At 37.2% G+C, this 20,674-nt stretch overlaps 1 protein-coding gene across 1 annotated transcript in view; it reads right to left on the bottom strand.

Moving 5' to 3' along the window:
* Positions 1-7,352: 7,352 nt before the first annotated feature.
* The window catches only part of ALDH1L1 (aldehyde dehydrogenase 1 family member L1), a 69,456-nt gene continuing 56,134 nt past the window's right edge, over positions 7,353-20,674 (bottom strand). Inside the window, exons 18-23 of the mRNA XM_023498227.2 lie at positions 20,535-20,634; positions 16,846-16,944; positions 13,493-13,658; positions 12,533-12,638; positions 11,399-11,598; positions 7,353-9,134 (exon numbers count right to left, since the gene is read on the bottom strand). Of these exons, the coding sequence (XP_023353995.1) occupies positions 9,079-9,134; positions 11,399-11,598; positions 12,533-12,638; positions 13,493-13,658; positions 16,846-16,944; positions 20,535-20,634 (727 nt within the window). The 3' untranslated portion in view covers positions 7,353-9,078. The remainder of the gene's footprint in view (positions 9,135-11,398; positions 11,599-12,532; positions 12,639-13,492; positions 13,659-16,845; positions 16,945-20,534; positions 20,635-20,674) is intronic.

Genomic DNA, 20,674 nt, shown 5'->3' with positions numbered 1-20,674 from the left:
TCCATTCCCTTTTCTTCTCTTATTCCTATAGTTAATTTCTAGTATAATATTAAACATTTCTAGTATAATATTAAATAATAGAAGTGATGATGGGGATTCTTGCTTTACCTCAGATTATTACAAATAATGTTTGCTGATGGTTTTAGATAAATATTATTTATCATTTTATGGTAAGCTCCATATATTCCAATTCTTCTAGCATTTTTTAAAAAATAGTAATGGGTGCTGTATTTTGTCAAAGGCTTTTTCTGCATCTGTTTAGATAATCATAGGATTTCTATTGGTATTGTTATTGATATGGTCAGTAATGCTTATAATTTTCCTAAAATTGAACCAATTCCTGGTATAAATCTTACCTGGTCATAGTTTATTACCATGGTGATATATTGATGTAATCTCTTTGCTAGTTTTTTATTTAAACTTTTTGCATCAGTATTCATTAAGGAAATTGATCTATAATTTTCTTCCTCCATTTTGGCTCTTCCTGGTTTGGGTATCAACACCATATTTGTGTTGTGAAAGGATTTTGACAGGACTCCACTTATTTTTCTGAATAGTTTATATTGTATTGGGATTAATTGTTCTTTAAATATTTGGTAGAATTCGCTTATGAATCCATCTGGTCCTGGGGATTTTTTCTTAGGAAGTTCATTGATGGCTTGTTTAATTTATTTTTTCTAAGATTGAGTTATTTAACATTTTGTTTCTTTTTAATGTTAATCTGGATAATTTATATTTTTGTAGATATTCATCCACTTAGATTGCCAAGTTTATTGGTATATAATTGGTATATAATAAGTAATTCCTAACAATTGTTTTAACTTCCTCTTCATTGGTGGTGAGTTTACCCCTTTCATTTTTGGTACTGAATATTCAGTTTTCTTCTTTTCTTTTAAAAATCAAATTAGCCAATAGTTTATCTATTTTTTTGGTATTTTCATAAAACCAGTTTCTAGTTTTATTTATTAGTTCAATGGTTTTCTTATTTTTTATTTTATTAATTTCTCCTTGATTTTTTAGGATTTCCAATATGATTTTTAATTGGGGATTGTAAATTTGGTCTTTTTCTAGGCTTTTTTTTTTTTTTAGTTAATTATGCAATTCAATTTCACTGATCTGCTTTTTCTCTATTTTCTTGAAGCAATCAGAAATATAAAAAATTTCCCTAAGTACCACTTTGGCTGCATACCGTAGATTTTGATATTTTGTCTCATTGTTATCATTTTCTTTAATGAAGTTATTATTTATTTCTTTGATTTTTTTCCCCTTGGCCCACTTTTGTTAGGATTAGATATTTATTTTCTAATTAATTTTAACCTCTCTTTACGTTGCCCAATACTAAATATAGTTTTCATTGCATTATGATCTGAAAAGGATGCATTTGCTATTTCTGTTTTTCTGCATTTGATTGTAAGGTTTTTAATGTCCTTGAATGTCCTAATGTATGGTCAATTTTTTGTATAGGTTCCATGGACTACTGATTTCAAGATTAGCACTTTATCCATGGTGCCAGCCTTTCTTGCTAATATTAATTCTTATTGTTCTTATATTTGAAACATTAAGTCTGGAATAAGAGAACCTGACTTGAAATCTTGGATCTGCCATTTGCTAATCACATGATTTTAGAAAACCGCTTTGATTTTCTGGATGCTTGTTTTATAATCTGTTAAAGAGGGGTTATAAGTACTTGTCTTATTTACAAAGGCTTTGGTGAGGTACTACTAAAACAATGCACATAAAAATTTTTGTAGACTTCATTCTTCTTTCTTTTTTTAAAAAAACATTCAATTTTATTAATCTCCTTTGATTTTCAGGATTTCCAATTTGGTTTTTAATTGGGGATTTTTAATTTTTTGCCAGTTTTTTTAGTTACATGACCAATTCATTGATCTGCTATTGCATTTTTTATTAATGTAAGCAATTACAGATATAAATTTTCCTTTAAGTACCACTTTGGCTGTATCCCATAAATTTTGGTATCTTGTCTAATTTAAAGAGCTATCTACATGTGAGTGATTATATTGATCTTCTTTTCAATGTTGAATAATCTTTGCCCATGTACAGCGTAAGTAGACTTCTTCAATTTGAACATATTTGTATGACATAAATATGAGGTAGTAGATGGGGAGGTGGCTTCAAAGTCAAGAAGAACTGGGTTCAAGTCTTATCTCTGAAACATAGCCATGTAATCCTAGGTAAGGCACTTCACCATCTCATCCAGTGATGTCCAAATCAAATGAAAATAATAATTCACATCAGGAATCCTGCCGGCCTTACTCAGAAAGGCACATATTAATATTATTTATATTCTATTATAGTTTTATTATTTTATTAAATCATTATTATAAACGTTTTGGTCATGTATATTTATTGTGTATCTAATTTATATTTTAATATATTTAACATCTACTGGTCATCCTGCCATCTAGGGGAGGGGGTGGGGGGGTAAGAGGTGAAAAATTGGAACAAGAGGTTTGGCAATTGTTAATGCTGTAAAGTTACCCATGCATATATCCTGTAAATAAAAGGCTATTTAAAAAAATCATTATTATAATTGAATAATATATCAATATAAGCCCAAAATTAATTGTTGTTGTATTTTTATTATTTCATCAGATATTTCTCAATTTTATTTTAATCTGGTCTGGGCCTTACTCAGGAGTAGGTAGTTGCAGGTCATGGCCTCTGCTCTACACAGAAGGGAACTGGCAGAGGGAATTACTTTATCCAAGGAATTCCCCTATAGCAATGATATCACAGACCTAGCCCCTATCCCTTTAAGTGTAATAATAAATGTAATAAAGTGTACTTTAATGACTATATTATGTAAGTATGGCTCATCTAGTGAACATAATTTTCTTTTTGACTTATAATATTTCCTGACATCAAGATTAGAGTTTGAAGTGTTTCATAAACTATATTAGGGAATACTTCTCATAATAGGTGGGAATATCTTGTAAAATATGGACAGGATCAGGCCTCTTGGGATAGATCTCATTTTCTCCTATGGTTCTCTGGTCCTGGAGTTTTCTTTGGGAGGGTTATTTTAACTTCTTTATATTCTAGAGAAGCATTGAGCTACTTCATGGGTCAGTGGTCAGCTCTGGATCAGTTGCATGGATCCAGAAAAGTGTTTTAGCAGTGGCTATCCAGCCATCTGCTTGAATAAGGAGAAAGGCTGGATTTTTAATAGTCCTTTCAGCTCTGTGATTCTGACATTCAAAAACAAAACAAAACAAAACAAAACAAAACAAACCCCTTGCTATTTCACATTTTATTGAATATATGTCTATATATATATATACACATTTTATATACATATATGTGTATGCACATGTCCATGGAGATTTTGAAAACTGAAAAATTTTATTCTTGTGATATTTTTATTTTTGATTTATTGATAATTTTTATTTTTATGTATGGGAAATTTTTATGTATTGGAAATGTCCTGATTCTGCCATTAATTCATTGTATGACATTGGGCAAATTCTTTCTTCTCTTTTAGCCTCAGTTTCTCTATTTGTACAATGAGAGTAGTCTACTTGGTACAATGAAAAGTGCTAGATTTGAATCAGAGAACTAGGGTTCAAAGGATGCTTGTGATGCTATTTGTGTTACTTGGGAAAATGACTTAGTATCTTAGGTCTTTATTTCTTTTTCTTGTAAAAATGAGATTTAATTCAATGACTTCTAAGGCCTTCTTCAGCTTTCAGTCTAGACCCTATGATTCTAAAAATAATAATCATTTATTAAGGATCAGTAAGGGTCCTTCTGAGCAGCTACAGGACATCATAGTGCATAGAGCTCTGGACTTGGAGTCAAGAGAACTCCTTTTCTTGAGTTCAAATTTAGCCTCAGACACTTTCTAGGCTGTGTGACCCTGGACAAGTCACTTCACTCTGTCTAAGTTTTTTCATCTATAAAATGAGCTGGAAAGGAAATTGCAAGCCACTTCAGTATCTTTGCCAAGAAAATCCCAAAATTTTTGGATCAACAAAGAATCAGACAGGACTGAAAAACAATTGAAAACAATAAGAAGCATCCTTTTAGCTTTGCCATTTTCTGAGATTGTGTACTTTCAAAGTTGGTTTGGCTAAAGAATGATTTTCTTCACTTTTCCTAAGACCCAGTTTTTGTTTTTGATAATGTTGATTAGCTAGTTCCCTTTCTTGTTCTAGTTACGTTATTTTCCCCTGATTTGAGAACTATTTTCATTTTTGATGATTTTATTTCTAAATCTAAAAGTTGGAAGAAATGTTAACAGTTTTGCTTAATAGTCTTTGTTTTTCCCTGTGTTTCTACCTGTTAAATGTATAACCATAAGTTTGGGCTTATTTGTGTCTACATGAACACATAAGTTTGTGTGTAACACTTGACTTTGGGTGTATACATGCACATGGGTGTATACATGCTATTGTTGTTAACTTAGAGATCATTCCTTACCAGAAATTCTTTCAGTGTCTTGTTTAATTTATGTCACTCAGTTGTTGTTTTCTGAGTTCCTAGGTAGACTGGCAATAGTAGCACTCTGCATTGTAGTGTAGATATAGTTGCTTTCAATGCCTAGTTAGACCCAAAGATGCACATTCTGGTTCTGCTGCTTACTCTATAACTCTGGGCAAGTCACTTAGTTTCTCCAAGTTTCAGCTTCCTCTTCTGTAAAATCAGGGATTAGACCAAATGGTTTCTAAGGAGTTGCTCAGCTCTAAAAACTAACATTTATTGTGTTGTAGGGTCAGATATGACTTTGTTGTCCATGAAAATGACATTCTTCATCTTTATTCTTGTGTTTTTGTCTTTCTTATCTTAATTGGCAGGAAATATTTTGGGAAACACTCTAAGTTGAGCAGCAGACCTAGGTTCAAGTTCTGCGTTCCTCATTAACAATGCATGAAGTTGGGTAAATAACCTTGGGAGGTAGTACAGGTCACTGAAAGAACAATGCCTGAGGGTACAAAGAAATAGGGTTTAAATCCCTGCTTCATCACTTATCAGCTGAGTGATGCTGGGCTTTTCTAACTTAACTGCAGTGAGATACCTTTCTTCCTGAAAAATGGGAGATAAGATAATCCATTAATGTCTTTTGTCAATTCTTCCATTCCATGAATATTTTTGGGTCATGGGATAATAGATTTAGAGTAGGAAGAGACCCAAGAAAGCATCCAATCCCACTCCCTCATTTTAAGGATGATAAAACTGAGGGGGCAGCTAAGTGGCACTATGGCTAGAGTACTATCTTTGAAGTCAGGAGGACCCGAGTTCAAATCTTCTCTTAGACACTTAACACTTCCTAGTTGTGAGACCCTGGGCAAGTCACTTAACCTCAATTGCCTCAGCAAAAATAAATGAATGAATGAATGAATAAAAGATGATCAAACTGAGGCCATAGAATTTGATTGACTTGCCCAACATAGCACAAGAAGTAAATAGAAAAATTAAGACCTAGGTACTCTTTCTGATTCCCAATCCTGTCCTCTTTCAACTCCTCTGTAAAATGAAAGGTGTTAAATTAAATGCGAGATAGATTAGATGGATTAGAACTGTAAATATTTCTGGTTTCAATGGAAAGATCAAATAGGATATTCCCTCTTTCTTTCTTCCTATGAGTTCATCTAGATTATGGATCACTGATTGTTGGCTTAATTCTAACCTACTTCATTTATTTCATTTGATTATGCAAGTGCCCAATGATGTTAGACATAAAAAACGATTTATCTATTTCATTGGATATTTAGAATATAAATTTATTCAATAATTTCTTGGGTTGAACTTTGGGATGGGAAAAAAAAATGCTTCATACCAATCTTGAAAGACTTCAAGTTTACATCCAATGATGAATTACATATTTCTTATGTAGGACCAGTCTAGTGCAATTTAGAGACACCCATAAGAAGGTTGATTGCTATGTGACAATTTTTAAAATGTATTCATTTATTTAAAACTTAAACAAATTAGAAAAAGAAAGAGAGAACCTCCATCCAAAAAACAAACAAACACATTGCTATATGCTCAGAAGAACATCAGGGAGGATTCAAAATATGTAACAATAAATTTCCATTTCAAGAAAGAAACAGAAGATGTATTCATGACTGATTGTCTTTCCTTTGTTTCCTTGTAGGCTTTCTTTTGTTCTCTGCTAATGAATTTTTTACTTTATTCTTTTTTCCTCTTTCTTTCCCACCATTTTCCCCAAGCAAGCTACAGTTAAGCACAGATATATTTATGATTATCTATATATGTACACACCCCATGTGTACATAATCGATATACACACATACATATTTCTACATACATGCATAGATCCCCACACACATATATTTTCATATGCACATACACATACATACATCTAAAACAATTTTAATATGGCTGACATAATTTGAGTTCTCTCTCGATTGAATCTTTAAGTCTGACTTTGTCTGAGATCAATGATTACTGCTCCTATTTTTCCCTAATAAATTCTATTCCTGATCATTGTTACTGTGTTTGTGTTTATCTTTATTTCCTATCCTAACTCTTCTACTTTGGTTCTACTCCTTAATCTGCATTTTTACTTAACTTTTCCCCTTCCCTCCCTCCACTATGGATTCTTCCCTTATCTCCCCCCCACCCTTTTCTTTCTCTCTTTATCTCATTCTCATTAATCTATACACTTTATCCCACTCCTGTTGATTTACACACCCTCCTATACTTCACCTTCTCCTATTCCTCTCCCTTATTATTTCCATATAGTTTTTGGACTCTTCTTGGTATATAGATATGTATTGTTCCCTCTTTAACCCATTCCTGATGTGAGTAGGTTTTCAAAACTACCAGCGCCCTTCCCCCATCTAATTCCTCTGTGCTAGTTCTTGCTCTCACACCTCGTTTGTATAGCCTAGTTACTATTTTTGCTTTTTTCTAGATAGTTTTGCTTTCTAGAGTTATATCCTACTCAATCTACCAGAGCTTCATCTTGGCCAGAAACATGGCTCTTGTATATAGAAGAGGATTAGTTTAAGATATGATGAGAGGGGCTGAGATCAATGGACATTATTATAAAAAGTTTTTTTTCTTAAAGATATAAGAACTATGAAGGTTTGCATCCAAAAAAACAGGAGATGTCTTGAATGTTTTACATATATATAAAACCAATGTTCAAGATATAAACAATCTTCTTTTATGGAGTCTTTTTAAAAAATAAATTACTCATTTAGTATTTTATATTCCTCAAATTACATGTCAAAACAACTTTAACATTTGTTTTTAAAACTTTGTGTTCCGAATTTTGTCCCTTCCTTTCCCTCCCCCTTCCCGCATTGAGAAGGCAAGTAATTTGATATAGGTTACACATGTATAGTTATGCAAAACAGTTCCATATTAGACATTTTGGGAAAGAAAAGATAGACCAACAACAACAGCAACAACAAATCACCCCATCTCAAGAAAACAAAAAAAAAGTGTACAAAAGGTTATGTCAATCTGTATTTAGCTGTATTTAGAAACCATTAGTTCTTTCTGTGGGGATAGATAATGTTTTTGGGAATAGGCTTCTTAGAGAAGATTGAGAGGATGAGTAATGAGATAGTGCCTAAAGAATCTGAGAGAAAATGAGAGAGAGACAGAGAGAAAGAGAGAGACACAGAGAGAAAGAGAGAGACACAGAGAGAGAGAGAGAGAGAGACAGACTCAGAGACAGAGACACAGAGAGAGATTCTCCAATCTGGAAAGATGGGGTCCCTAGCCTCTGGACTTAGAAAAGTCACATAGATATGGATGATGACACCAAAATACTGCAAAATACTACATTTTCATTTCAGATGGTTATTTTCCTGTGTTGAACAATGGATTTGCATGATATGCCTTTCCAGAAAGTTTTCAGTGATTCCTTCAGTCTTCCCTCTTCTTTTCTTCTCTTGATTACATGGAGCACTTGAATTTTGATTCACACAACTTACCATTTTGGTTTATATACTCTTATACCCTCTAGTTGTTTCTCAAGTATTAATCTTGTCTTTCCATCTTTATTATAAGTTCCCTGAGGGCAGAGGTCATATCTTCTCTTTCTTCTGTATTCCCTTCAGTACTTCAAATGATGTTGGGCACATAGTAGATATTCAAAAATGACTTCTTGGTTGATTAATTTTTGCAAGGATTTCTAGGAAGGCCGAATGGCATAGTAGAAAAAGAGGTAGCATGTGAGCAGAAGATGTGGCTTTGAGTTTCAGTTGGAATAACCCCCCATTGTGTGACTCTTCCTTTTTTTAAGTCTCAATCCCCACATCTACAGATTGAGAAGGTTGGAATAGGTAATCTTTAAGGTCTCTAAAATAGAGGTCATCTAATGTTCTATGTTTTAAGGTCCTCCATTCTGACAGAGTATTCACTGCAAATAATTTTATTAGATCATTGCTCAGAATATGGTTGGAGAAAACCTAGAAGATCAGGAGGAGTAAAGATATGGAAACTATGCCATAGAGACTTCCAGTTCTGGCATTACATACTTTAGAGTTTCTTCCATCTTCCATTTTCTGTTTTAAGGGTTCTTCTATCTCCCATATTTTGTATTTATAGGGTTCTTCCAGCTCTAACCCTTTCAATTTCAGTACTACAATTCTGTGATTGCTTCTGTGGGACCATTAGCCTCCATGTGAATACCAGTGGAAAGCATATACCCAATATGCTTTTGCTCTTCACATTCAAATGTTCATTAGTGATGAGTATTTTTAGTTGGCTGATCTCTGAAGGCAGGATGCTCCTGGAGTAGGAAGAGGCTAGTTTCTTTTTAACCCTTCATCCCCAATCAAGAGAAAGGGCCAGGTAGTCCTTCAATTTCCAGCAAGTTTCTAGTTTGTCCCCTGAACTTGGGCAGGATTCCGTGTGGAAGGTGGGTTGTGTTTCTCCAGTGGAAAGGGAAGACCCAGGGAAGGGAGGACTGAGGTAAGGAGGACTTCACATTATGTAGGTGACTGAAAGCCATTCTTCTTTGTCTTTCCCTTCAAGGGAACTCTGACCCGGGTCTCACATTAGGAAGAATGGGAGAGAAGGGGAAGGCAGGGGGGTTCACTCACTGCTGGATCTGCCTCACTTTGAGTTTCTTTTTCAGTATTCAAAAGTGACTGTCTTGATCTTCAGGTATTCATTGAGAGCTGCTTCACCTGCAAGAAAATACGCACAAGTCAGAAGGAATCTTAAAGGGCATGTGGTTTAACTCTCATTTTATGGAGCAAGAAACTGAGGCCCAGAAAGAAAATACCTTATCTAAGGTCCTCTGAGTAGTAGTATGTCCCTTTGAGTCCACCTGCAGAACTCTTCCCAATTTACCTTTCTATTTTTCTCTCTCTCTCCCTCCCTTCCTCTCTCTCTGTCTCTGTCTCTCTCTGTCTCTGTCTGTCTCTCTGCCTTTTTCTCTCTGCCTTACTTTCTGTCTTTGTCTCTCTATCTCTATGTCTCCTTCCTTCTCCCTCCTTTCCCCCATCTCTCTGTATCTCTTTCTCCATCTGTCTCTTCTGCCTTCTTGCCCTCTCATCTCTTACTCAGGTGATGCTGAACTCTGGGTTAGGAAGAGAGTTCTTCTTTAATATCCAACTTGGGCAACACTAGGATTCCTCCCACTTCTACTTTTAACTGTTTATGTTCCCTCCTCCAAACTACTTTGTATTTAATTATATAAGACATATGTGCATTTACTAATTTTGTATTTATACTGTATGTGTGTGTGTGTGTGTGTGTGTGTATGCACATTTGGGAGTAAACATGGTTTCATTCTTTGTGCATGTATACCAAGTGCCTAGGACAATATAGGTGCTTAATAAATGCTTATTAGTTGGTTACACAGTACTGGGGCTGAATAACAATAGTTATATAACTTAGTAAATACAAAGGGTGAGTGTGTGTATATTTGTGTATGGGTATAGGTATGTGTGTGTGTGTGTGTGTGTGTGTATGTAAAAGGAGGTAGGGAAAGAGAAAGAAAGACAGACAGAGGAAGGGAAGAACAGAGGAAGGAAGGCAAAGGGGAAGAGAGAGAGAGAGAGAGAGAGAGAGAGAGAGAGAGGAGAGAAAGAGGAGAGAGAGAGAGAGAAACAGAGGGACAGAGAGACAGAGACAGAGAGAGACAGAGAGACAGAAAGAAAGAGACAGAGAGAGAAAGAGAGAATGAGAAAGAAGAGAGACAGAAAGAGAGAGGGAAAGGGGCAGAAAGGGAAGAGAGAGAGATCAGGGAAGGCTTCACTGAGGAGGTGACCCTTGGAGGGAGGCCAGGTCAGTCCCTTCCTAGCTCTGGACTTCCTTTTCTTGTCCAGGATAATCAGAGGTTGGGCCCAAATGGCCTCCAGAGTCCTAGTTCTGCTGTTCTCTCCTCACCTCTAACAACCACCAGAAGTAGTGATTTTCCTTATCTCTGCTTCATTGAATAACCATTGAGAACAGGTCTATGGGCCTGGCTCTCAGAAAAATTATGAAAATGGGCAGTTTGGGTTTCTTCAGAGATAATTGATATTTCCAAATGGTTTACAGTTTATAGAGCCCTTGCCTAACAACAACCTGGGGAAATATGAATCCCACTTTATGGATGAGCAAAATGAGTCCCAAGTGAAATGGAACTCTCACTGTAGGTCACCCAGCTAGTAAATGTTCGAGCTGGTTCTCGGCCCCGGGCCTCCCCAGCCAGACCAGTGCTGTCTCACCACACATCACGCAGCCTGTGATATCTTCGTACTGCACTCCTATCTGACCATCTGTGTCTTCTCCCGGAGCAGCAAGAGAGTAGAATCAGGAGATCTGGATTCAAATGCTATGTCTAACATTTATTGGCTTTAAGACCTTGGATTAGTCATTTGACCTCTTGGAATGACTCAGTTTATTCATCTCCAAAATAGGCACCATAATACCTCCTCATGCTCTATCTTGCTGTGAAGAATGGATTTATAAGAGCTAAAAGTGATATATGGGAATTATTATTATGATTGTAGGACATCTAGATGGTATAGTGATAAAGCTTTGGGCCTAAAGTCAAGAAGACTCATTTTTGTGATTTCAATTACCGTTTTATATACTTTTTAGCTGCGTGACCCTGGACAAGTCACTTAACCCCATTTGCCTCAGTTGGAAAAGGAAATGGCAAAACACTTTAGTATCTCTGCCAAGAAAACCCCAAAAGGGGTCACAGAGGGTCGACATGACTAGAAGAACTGAACAACAACAGTTATTATCATATAGATAACTCAAACAGTACACCAGAGGCCTTTGAGATAAAGGATATAATGGCTCTGAGGTAGCACTACTACCTGCATCTTACAGATGAGGAAACTGAGGCAGAGGTTAAGTGACTTGTCCAGAGCCACAAAAGCTGGTACCTGTCCAGAGACTCCAGATTCACTGCTGCTTCCACTAAAACAGAAGTGCAGCATCTTGTTATTACCTAAGTCCTTCCCGAATCCAGACTGCTTGAACCCGCCAAATGGGGCCGCCACATCTGTCTTGTTGTAGGTGTTGATGAACACAGTCCCCGCCTGAAGTTTATCACTGACATACAAGGCTTTGTTAATATCTTGGGTGAAGACCCCGGAGGCCAGTCCGAATTCTGTGGCATTGGCGCGCTGCAGCACTCCATCAATATCCCTGGGAAGATGTAAAAAAAGAAAATTTTATATTGCTGTAGCACTTTATGGTTGTAGAGCACTTTCATACTCCTTCTCTCATCTGATTTTCTCAACAGTAGGCAAATTGCTTCCAAATTAACCAAATAACCAAATTAATTAATGAAGGAAGGAAGGAAATAAAGTAGGGAGGAAAAAAGGAAAAAAAGGAAGAAAAGAGAGAAGGAAAAAAAGGAGAAAGGAAAAAAAGAAGAAAGGACAAAGGGAGCAAGGAAGAAAAGAAGGAAGAAGGAAGGAAAGAAGAAGGAAGAAAGGCAGGAGAAGACAGGAAGGAGGAAAGAAGAAAGAAGGAAAGGAGAGAGGGTGGAACAAAGGGACAGAGGGAGGAAGGAAGGAGGATAATGGAAAAGAAGAATATAATGAGAATGATTTCTAAGGAGAAAATAACACTGGGAAAACTTCTGAAGGCTGCACAGAGAATTTCCCTCCTATTCAAAAAAAAAAAAAAAAAAAAAAAAAAAAAAGGGAGGAGTATACGGAAAGAAATGTGGATTTGGAGTTTGAAGACAGTTCAGATCCTGACTCTATCTTTGTGACCTTGAACATGATCCAGTTCTCTCCTCTGTAAAATGAGGGCATTGGGCAAATTCATTGTTAAGGCTCTTTTATCCTACAGAAAGTGATATTAAGTTCTCCATTAAGTCTTCCTTGGCTCCAATCCCATGTTGGTTCCTATCTACCCCTAAGATGGTGAGTTCCATAAGACTTTAGGACCTAGAATGTCAGTGAAGATTTGAGTGGAAGAAAGATGCTCTGGGTGAGAGTTAGGGAGGAAGCTTCTATCACTCAGCCTATGGCAGTTTTCTCACCATGTATTAGGAGAAGTCACTTTCTTGTTCCAAATAAAAATGGCAAAGTGTCAGGAAAGTCAGAGAAAACCCCACAATGATTCATACCCATCAGGGAACCTGGAGATGATCATGATGGGTCCAAAAGACTCTTCCTGGGCCACAAACATGTGATCTTGCACATTGGTAAATATGGTCGGTTCAAAGAAAAACCCTATAGAGAGAAAAGAAAAGTGTTGGAATCATTTATTCATTTAGAAAACAATTATTGAACACCAACTGTGAGTAAGTCACTAAAAATAGGAGAGAACTATTCTCCTGATTCAGGACCATCTTGTAAAAAGGGTCCATGTCCAGAGGTTTCATGGCTGTGTTTATATTAGGAATGGTACTGTGGAACAAATATATATTGGATTCAGAGGACAAAGATTCAACCAATCTGAGTCTGCTATTTAGCAGCTGGTGCTCTTGAGAAAATCACTTTTTTCTACTTCATTTCCTTCATCTATAAAATGAAGGGGACCGGAGAACAAACATTTTAAAAGCCCTGTTATGCCCTAGGCATTGTGCTAAGCATATTACAAATATTATCTTATTGGATTCTCATGAAAGCCCTGGGAGGTAGGTGATGTTATTATTATTAACTCCATGGTATAATTGAGGAAATCGAGGCAGAGATTAAGTGACTTGCCCATGGCCATCTATTCTAGTAAGGTTTTTTGTTTTTTGTTTTTCTATTCTAGCCCAGCAGTCTAACCATTGTGCTACCTAGCTGCCCTTAATGTAGCAGGGGGGGTAGTGTAATGAATAGAGTGTTCAATCTGGAATCATGTAACTGAGGTTCCAATCCTAACCCTCCCGGTAACTAGCTGTATGACTCCTGGCAAGTTGCACCTCTTCTCAGGGATGGGTGAGGGCTGGATTTTCAGCTCTAACGCTCGATGTTCCAACCCCTTCACTCCAATCTTCCTTTTCTCTGTGAAATGGGCAGTTCTACATGGACCCAAGAATCTGTTTCCTTACTGAACGCAGTACAACAGTACAAGGTTATCTTGTTATTTTGCTTACCTGGTCTCGGAACTTGTTTTCCTCCATAGACTAGGGTAGCTCCTTCTTTCACTCCTTTCTGGCAATATTCAATCAGCTTTTGTAAATGGGCCCGATGATTCTGAGGTCCGTGATTGGTAGCCCGGTCCAGAGGATCACCAATTTTTAGCTTTTTTACTTCTCCTACCTGTTCAAGGTCAGGAACAGCTCAAATTTAGTCTTTTCTTCCTCTGGATTTCCCTATCTTCATCAATAGTTCCCCTGTTCCTCCCAGTCACACAGGCCTGGATCATTTTTTGAGACTTTTGTTATTTTCCCACTCCACCCCCTTTCCTGTCCCATCATTTGCCAAGTCAATGAGGCAACTGATAGATAGATACTGGATCTGGAGTCAGGAAGATGAGTTCATATCCCATCTCAGACACTTATTAGCTGTGTGACTCTGGGCACCTAATTGCAGCCTGCCTCAGTTTCTTCTACTGAAAAATGGGAATAATAATATTATCTACTTCCCAGAATTGGTGTGATGATAAAATTGAGATAGTGTTTTGCAAACTTTAAAATGCTGTATAAATATTGACTATTATTATGATAAAATCGTATTTGCTTTGCAAACTTTAAAATGCTGTACAAATGTTGACTATTATTATGATTAAATCTTATTTTCTATATCTGTAGGATCACCACCATCTCCCCTTCTTCATTTTCATTTCCACCAGTCCTATGAACTTTAATGCTTCATAATTTCTCATCTAGCACTTAAGATAGTATCAGAATTGATCTCTCTGCTTCCAATCTCTCCCCTCTCCAATCCACTCTATATCCTAAGGACAGATTAATATTTCTAAAACAACACTTTTGTCATGCTATACTCCATTGCTCTAGAATATTCCTTATTGCCTGCAGTGCAAATTCCAAATTTCTTAGTTTCCTATTCCAGTCCTGAACAATGTGACCCTCACCTAGCTTTTGGTTTTGTTTTTGCTGAGGCAATTGGGGTTAAGTGACTTGCCCAGGGTCACACAGCTAGGAAGTGTTAAGTGTCTGAGGCCAGATTTGGACTTAGGTCCTCCTGACTTAAGGGCTGGTGCTCTATCCACTGTCCTGCCTAGCTGCCCCCCCCCCTCCCCATATGTGCCATCTTCTCTTTATAGAATGTTAACTTCTTGAAGGCAGGAACTGAATTTTATTATAAGTACCTATCACAGTGCCTGGCACATAGTAGGTATTTAATAAATACTTCATTCATTCTTCTCTATGATCTACCCTGGCCAGTTTAGACAACTCACCAAATATACAAATCACCATGAAACCTGGTTTTGAAGTCTGACTCTGATGCTTACTAGCTTTATAACTATAATAAAGTCATGTAATCGTAACTTTTATCAAGGTTGCTTTGGAATAATAGCATTTGCACTGTTTATCTAATAGAGTTGTTATGGGAAAAGCAGTTTGTTAGATGTCTTAAAGGTTTTTTTTTTTATTACTTGTTAGTCAATGTAGGGATATGGTGTGTATGTGTGTGTGTGTGTGTGTGTGTGTGTGTGAGAGAGAGAGAGAGAGAGAGAGAGAGAGAGAGAGAGAGAGGGAGAGAGAGAGAGAGAGATAGTAATCATTGGGGAAAGTAAAAACATTTATAGTGCTCTTTTCTCTCCAACTTTATCTTTTGCTTCCAGAGAATTAGGCTTTCTTCTTCCTTGGTTGTTCTTCCTTTGTTTGGCTGGCCCCTGCACCTTCTAAAGTTGGTCCTCAGTCTGAAGCTTATTGCGGGCTGGATGGAATCTCACCTCTCATTCTTTAGCCAATGGATTTTATTTAACAGAGCTGTGAGCTTCTTGACCTTTTAAGAACTCATCTTTAGCTCTTTTTGCAAAGCAGCCCTAGGGCTCAACCAGCACTTTGGGAGCAGTTTGTTAACCATAAAGCATTACATAAATGTGAGTTATCTTCTACAACTACAGCCCTAAGCTTGTTGGAACTGTTATTCTCATATGGGAGTTTCCTTCTTTCTCCCCATCTATTTACCTAATTCTGATCCTTCCTTAAAGGTGGAATAAATTAGCTTTCATTCAATTAATCAAATATTAAGTACCTAATATGTACCATCCACTGTTATAGGTTCTGGGAATAAAAAGCCAAAAATTAATCAGATTCTGTTCACAAGGAGTTTACTGGGTAAGGGATGGAGACTGAGAAGAAAGAATATAATTCATGCACAGACAAAATCAATGCAAAGTTTATACGAGGTGATTTTGTAGAGCGAGAACACTTTACTAGCTGAAGGGTGTAGGGAAGTCTTCTTGTAGGAGGTGTCACCTTGAAGGAAGTTTGGAGATTTGAAGGGATGCAGGAGATGGTCCAGACTTGGAAAAACAAATAAATTAGTAGCAGACTCAGAGGCCAACATAATTCAGCAGCAAGTAAGAAGGAACACAGAAGGCATATGGGAAAAGCAATGAAGATTGGGCTTCATCCAGACATAAGTGGTGTTAGGATAAAGAGGCAGGGGATTTAAGCATAGAGGATGCAATATAAAGAGTCATATTGTTGAATGTGAGAAGGGAGGGGAGTAAATTCAGTGCAGGGATGATGGCGTGGGAGAACAGGAAGGGATGGAGAGTTTGGAGAGCATATTAAACAAGGGATAGGGAAGAGGTTGTGTGTACTCCAAGAGAAGAACTGCTGACTAGTTGATAATGGAAATGGAACCTTTATGAGTAATGATGAGATCAAGGGTGTGTGTGTGTGTGTGTGTGTGTGTGTATGTCTGAATGTACAGGTCATGAGAATTAAGGACTTTGAACTAGGAGGCCAGGTCCATCTCCTAAGCTGATCTCTCCATTCTGTGAACTCTTTTGTACTCTCATTTGAGACTTGACTGTAAATGTATATGTGTACATAATAGACATGTGTGTATACACATAATAGGTAACATTTTTCCCACCAGATTTCAATAGCCTCAAGGGCAGGCTCAATGCTTAGCATAGGGCTTTGTACATAATAAATGTTCAAAATTATTGGATTATTGATTAACAGTAATAAATGCTATTTGTTAAGCATCTACTATGGATAGATTACTGTTCTAAATATTGGGGGACATAGGTTAGATTTGACACTGTCTTTGTCCTGCAAAGATATATCATCCAGTAGGTGGGTGATAAGATAGTCCAAAAAGATGATTATAATAGACAGTGTAACATTAAGTGCGTTGGAGAAGCACCTAAGCATTATGTGAAAGGGAAAGACTCACAAATTTGTGGAGTTAGTGGGGACAGGGCTAGAAATCAGGATGGGCTTCTCGGAGGATGTTACCAGGACTCGGGCAGGATCCCAAATGACATGTGTCCACCTTCAAAGGTGGAGTCAGAACTCACCACTTTCTGGACAAACTGGTCATGAATTGAATCTTCCAGGAATAGGCGTCCTGCTGCGATGCAATTTTCACCTTTATTGAAGAAAACAGAACTCATCCCCTTTGGACAGAAGAACAAGTATTAAATCTTTGGGCAGATGAGAAGGCATTTCCCCATGATCTTTATCTGCCTTCCTCCCTCTATCACAGCAATGAGTCCATTTTCCAGGGCCCACAAACCACTTCATTGTTGGGAAAGATGCATAATTGCTATGTTTTAATTGGCGTCTTGTTTTTAGATCACCTTAAATAGCTGGTAGTACAACAAGTTAGGAAGACTCCTCTTCCTGAGTTCAAATCTGACCTCAGACACTTACTAGTTGTGTGACCCTGGGCAAGTCACTTAACCTTGATTTATTTTCTCCCTCTGTCTCTGTATATATACATACTATATATATTGTGTGTATATGTATGTATATTCATATTACATATACACTTACTATATATATATATATATATATATATATATATATATACACAAACACACATTCCTAGGTCTGTTTGTTTAGTAGCTGTGTGGCTACGGACAAGTAATTTAATTTCCCTGAACTTCAATTTCCTCATTTGTAAAATGGGAATAATAACACTTGTATTACCTCCTCCTACGGGGTTGTTAGGGAAAGTACATAAAGTGTTATAGTTACCCAAAGCAATCCCAATAGAATTTGGTCAGAAAATGCCATCTGCATCCAAAAAAAATCTAAGGAAACTGAAGGTAAATCAATATATGCTACATTCACTTCTTTTTTCTCTTTTTAAATCTCTTCCATTATTTTTCCTTTTTGCTCTGGTTTTTCTCTCCCAACATGATTCATAAAGTAATGTGTATTAAAAATAAATAAACTTACAAAAAAGTGTTATAGTTAAAGGAAATATTATAGATGGTTCCAAATGATGCAGTTTTAGGCTTTAATATTTAAAAGCACTGCACTGAGACTTTTGGGATACCCTATATTAATGCCCATTATTATTATTGTTCTTGGCTTGGTCTCTCAATGTCTCCTTTGATACTGCTATGTCTCTCATATTGGCTGTGTGACTCTGGAAAAGTACTTCATCTTTCAGTGCCGTAAGCAACTTTATAAAGCTGTAAGTCTCAGAGAAAGTGCCAATCTGCTTTGGTTTGGAGTTTTCTCACTTGGGATTCCTTATATCAATGAGATCACAGATCCACTCTGTAGCCTTATCTTTATCCCAATTTTTATTGTTATCAGTGGAAAGAGCACAGACTTTGCATCAGGAGGCCTGAGATTAAGTCTGTCTTCACCACTTACTAGATGTGTGATTTTGGCAAGGTATTAATTTCTTTGAACCTTAGCTTTCTCATAAGGAAAATGGAGATCAACACTTGTATGTCCCTCCCAGAGAGCTGTAGTAAACATCAAATTAGAAAATGGATATTCAAGTACTTTGTAACTGTAGAGTTACAAAGTTGTAACTGTAGTGCTAGGGAAATAAAACTTGTTACTTTTAATACAGCCAAACTAATGCTTTCTCAGCTCCCTCCTCCTCTTCCTTCAAGTACGCAGAGAACAGGATCTTGGGAACTCTGGAAGCTGCTCCTTTATTATCCCTCCTCTTCTCTACTGACTGAGGGAGAGAAAAGAGGGCTGGGAAATTTCCCATGGAGGAAAATAGGGCATGCAAAGTAACTGTTCCCAAATGCAGAGGAGCGTTAACCTCCTCTCCGCTGGTGAGGGTTAGATTTAGACCTCTGGGGGCTCTTCCAATCCTGAGTTTCTAGAATTCTATTACTTTCATTTCCCAGCAAGACTCAGGACTGGAGATCTCATTTCCTTTCTGCATTTTGGGAAGGAAGCATTTCTCCACGAAGGAATTGCAAGGCAGGCTGATTAACATTATTGGAGACAGATGTTGGACCGAGTTTGGACAATAATGAGAGCAGATCAGACGAGAATAGTCTTTGTGAGGGAGGCGCTAAACACGTTTCCTCCCACCAACTTAAACTACCCCTCCCATTCTCCTTTTATGCAGCCAACATGGATGAAAAGCAATGTTAGAAGACAAGATTGTCCAATTAGGCCACGGATTCACAGATTCTACAGTTGGAAACCAACTTAGGAGCCATAATGCAAACTCCCGTGTGGTGTAGTGGAAAGAACTGTGTCTCCAGGGTCTGAGGATCTGGGTTAAAATTTTGTTTCGATGCCAACTAGTTGTGGGATCTGAAATAAATCACTTAGATCTCTCTTGGCCTTAGTTTCCCCATCTGTAAAATGAGTCTCCTCTGACATCCCTTCCAGCTGTAGATCTAGAACCTAATGGTTTGGATCTAAGATTCTTTGACTTAAAATCCAATGTTCTTCCTTCCTATCATGCCATACTGACCCCTGATTCCAAGATCCATGCTTCTGTGACCTGGACTGTAATCCTGGTTTGGCCACTACATGGCTGACTGATCTAAGGCAACTTACTTTTTCTCTCTGGGCTTCTTTCTCTATTCTTAAACTGAATAATTTATCTTCTGATTTCCTCATCTTAAAATGTTTGTAATAGTTGCATTTACCCCCCCCCCCCGGGTTGTTGTGTGGATAAAGTGAGATAATATTTGTAAAATTTAAAGTACTATATGAATATTATTATTATTTTTATTTATTTATTATTATTTATGATGAGTTCCTGGATACATTTGGCAGAGAAAGAATGAAGCATTGATGGGATTGCTCCTTGGGGAAGGGCACTGATAGGAATCAGTTTAGTCTCATAGTCTCAACCTCTGCGGAGGTCTCTCCTGCCCAATGGATGGCCTCATCTTGCTGTGTCCAGTAAAGAAATTCAAGTTATATCAAACCCCTGAGGTTAAATTTCCCCTATAAATATGGCTATGACTCACATCATCCTTGCTGAACTTTTGGGTCAGTCCCAAGGCACTCTGCCTTGTGTATCTTTCCCTTCATCCTTCCCCCAAGCCTTATGACATCTTTTCTCTCATCCCTGACAATGCCTAAAATTTCTTTCTTTACTAACTATATACTCTCCCAAGTCTATTTCATATTTACCTTTCCTGGTGTCTTCTGTACCTCTTCATTTTGTCTGTAACCTTTTCTCTTAAATAAACTTATCTTTTACTAAAGAGAATGGTCATTGTGAATTCTTCACATGATTGAACTCCAACATTTGGTGCTCTCCTAACTCATATCATCTGGTGTCTACAAACCACATCAGTTGGTACTTCAATCACAATAATTAATAATAGTATTATTATTCTAGCTTAGCATTCTGTAAACTTAATGCCAACTCTATTGGGATTTGCTGTTTTTCAGTTATTTTCCAGTTGTATCTGACTCTTTGTGACTATTGGGGTTTTCTTGGCAAAGATACTGGAGAGATTTGCCATTTCCTTCTCTAGCTCATTTTGCAGATGAAGAAACTGAGGCAAACAGGATTAATTGATTTGTCCAGGGTCACACAGCTAGTAAGTATCTGAGGTCAGATCTGAACTCATGAATATGAATTGTCCTGACTCCAGGTCTTGTACTCTGTGCACTATGGCACCAGCAGTAGCTTATTTGGGATTTGCATACCTTATTTGTTTTCCATGCAGCCTCACTTGGGCTCTTCCTTTCCCACTTTGGGCTCCATCTAGGTCCCCCACATCTACCCCTATTAGTCAAAGATTAATGAAATTACCATTTGGACAGCCTTGTTCAGATCACAGTCTGCAAAGATGATGAGGGGAGATTTTCCTCCCAATTCCAGAGAAACCTTTTTGACATTACTTAGTGCACAGCTGCAAGAAAAAAAAAAAGAGAAGAGTAAGTAGGGCTGGG

Source organism: Sarcophilus harrisii, chromosome 1 (assembly GCF_902635505.1).
Source record: "Sarcophilus harrisii chromosome 1, mSarHar1.11, whole genome shotgun sequence".
Taxonomy (NCBI): domain Eukaryota; kingdom Metazoa; phylum Chordata; class Mammalia; order Dasyuromorphia; family Dasyuridae; genus Sarcophilus; species Sarcophilus harrisii.
This window is presented reverse-complemented; position numbering and strand designations above follow the sequence as displayed.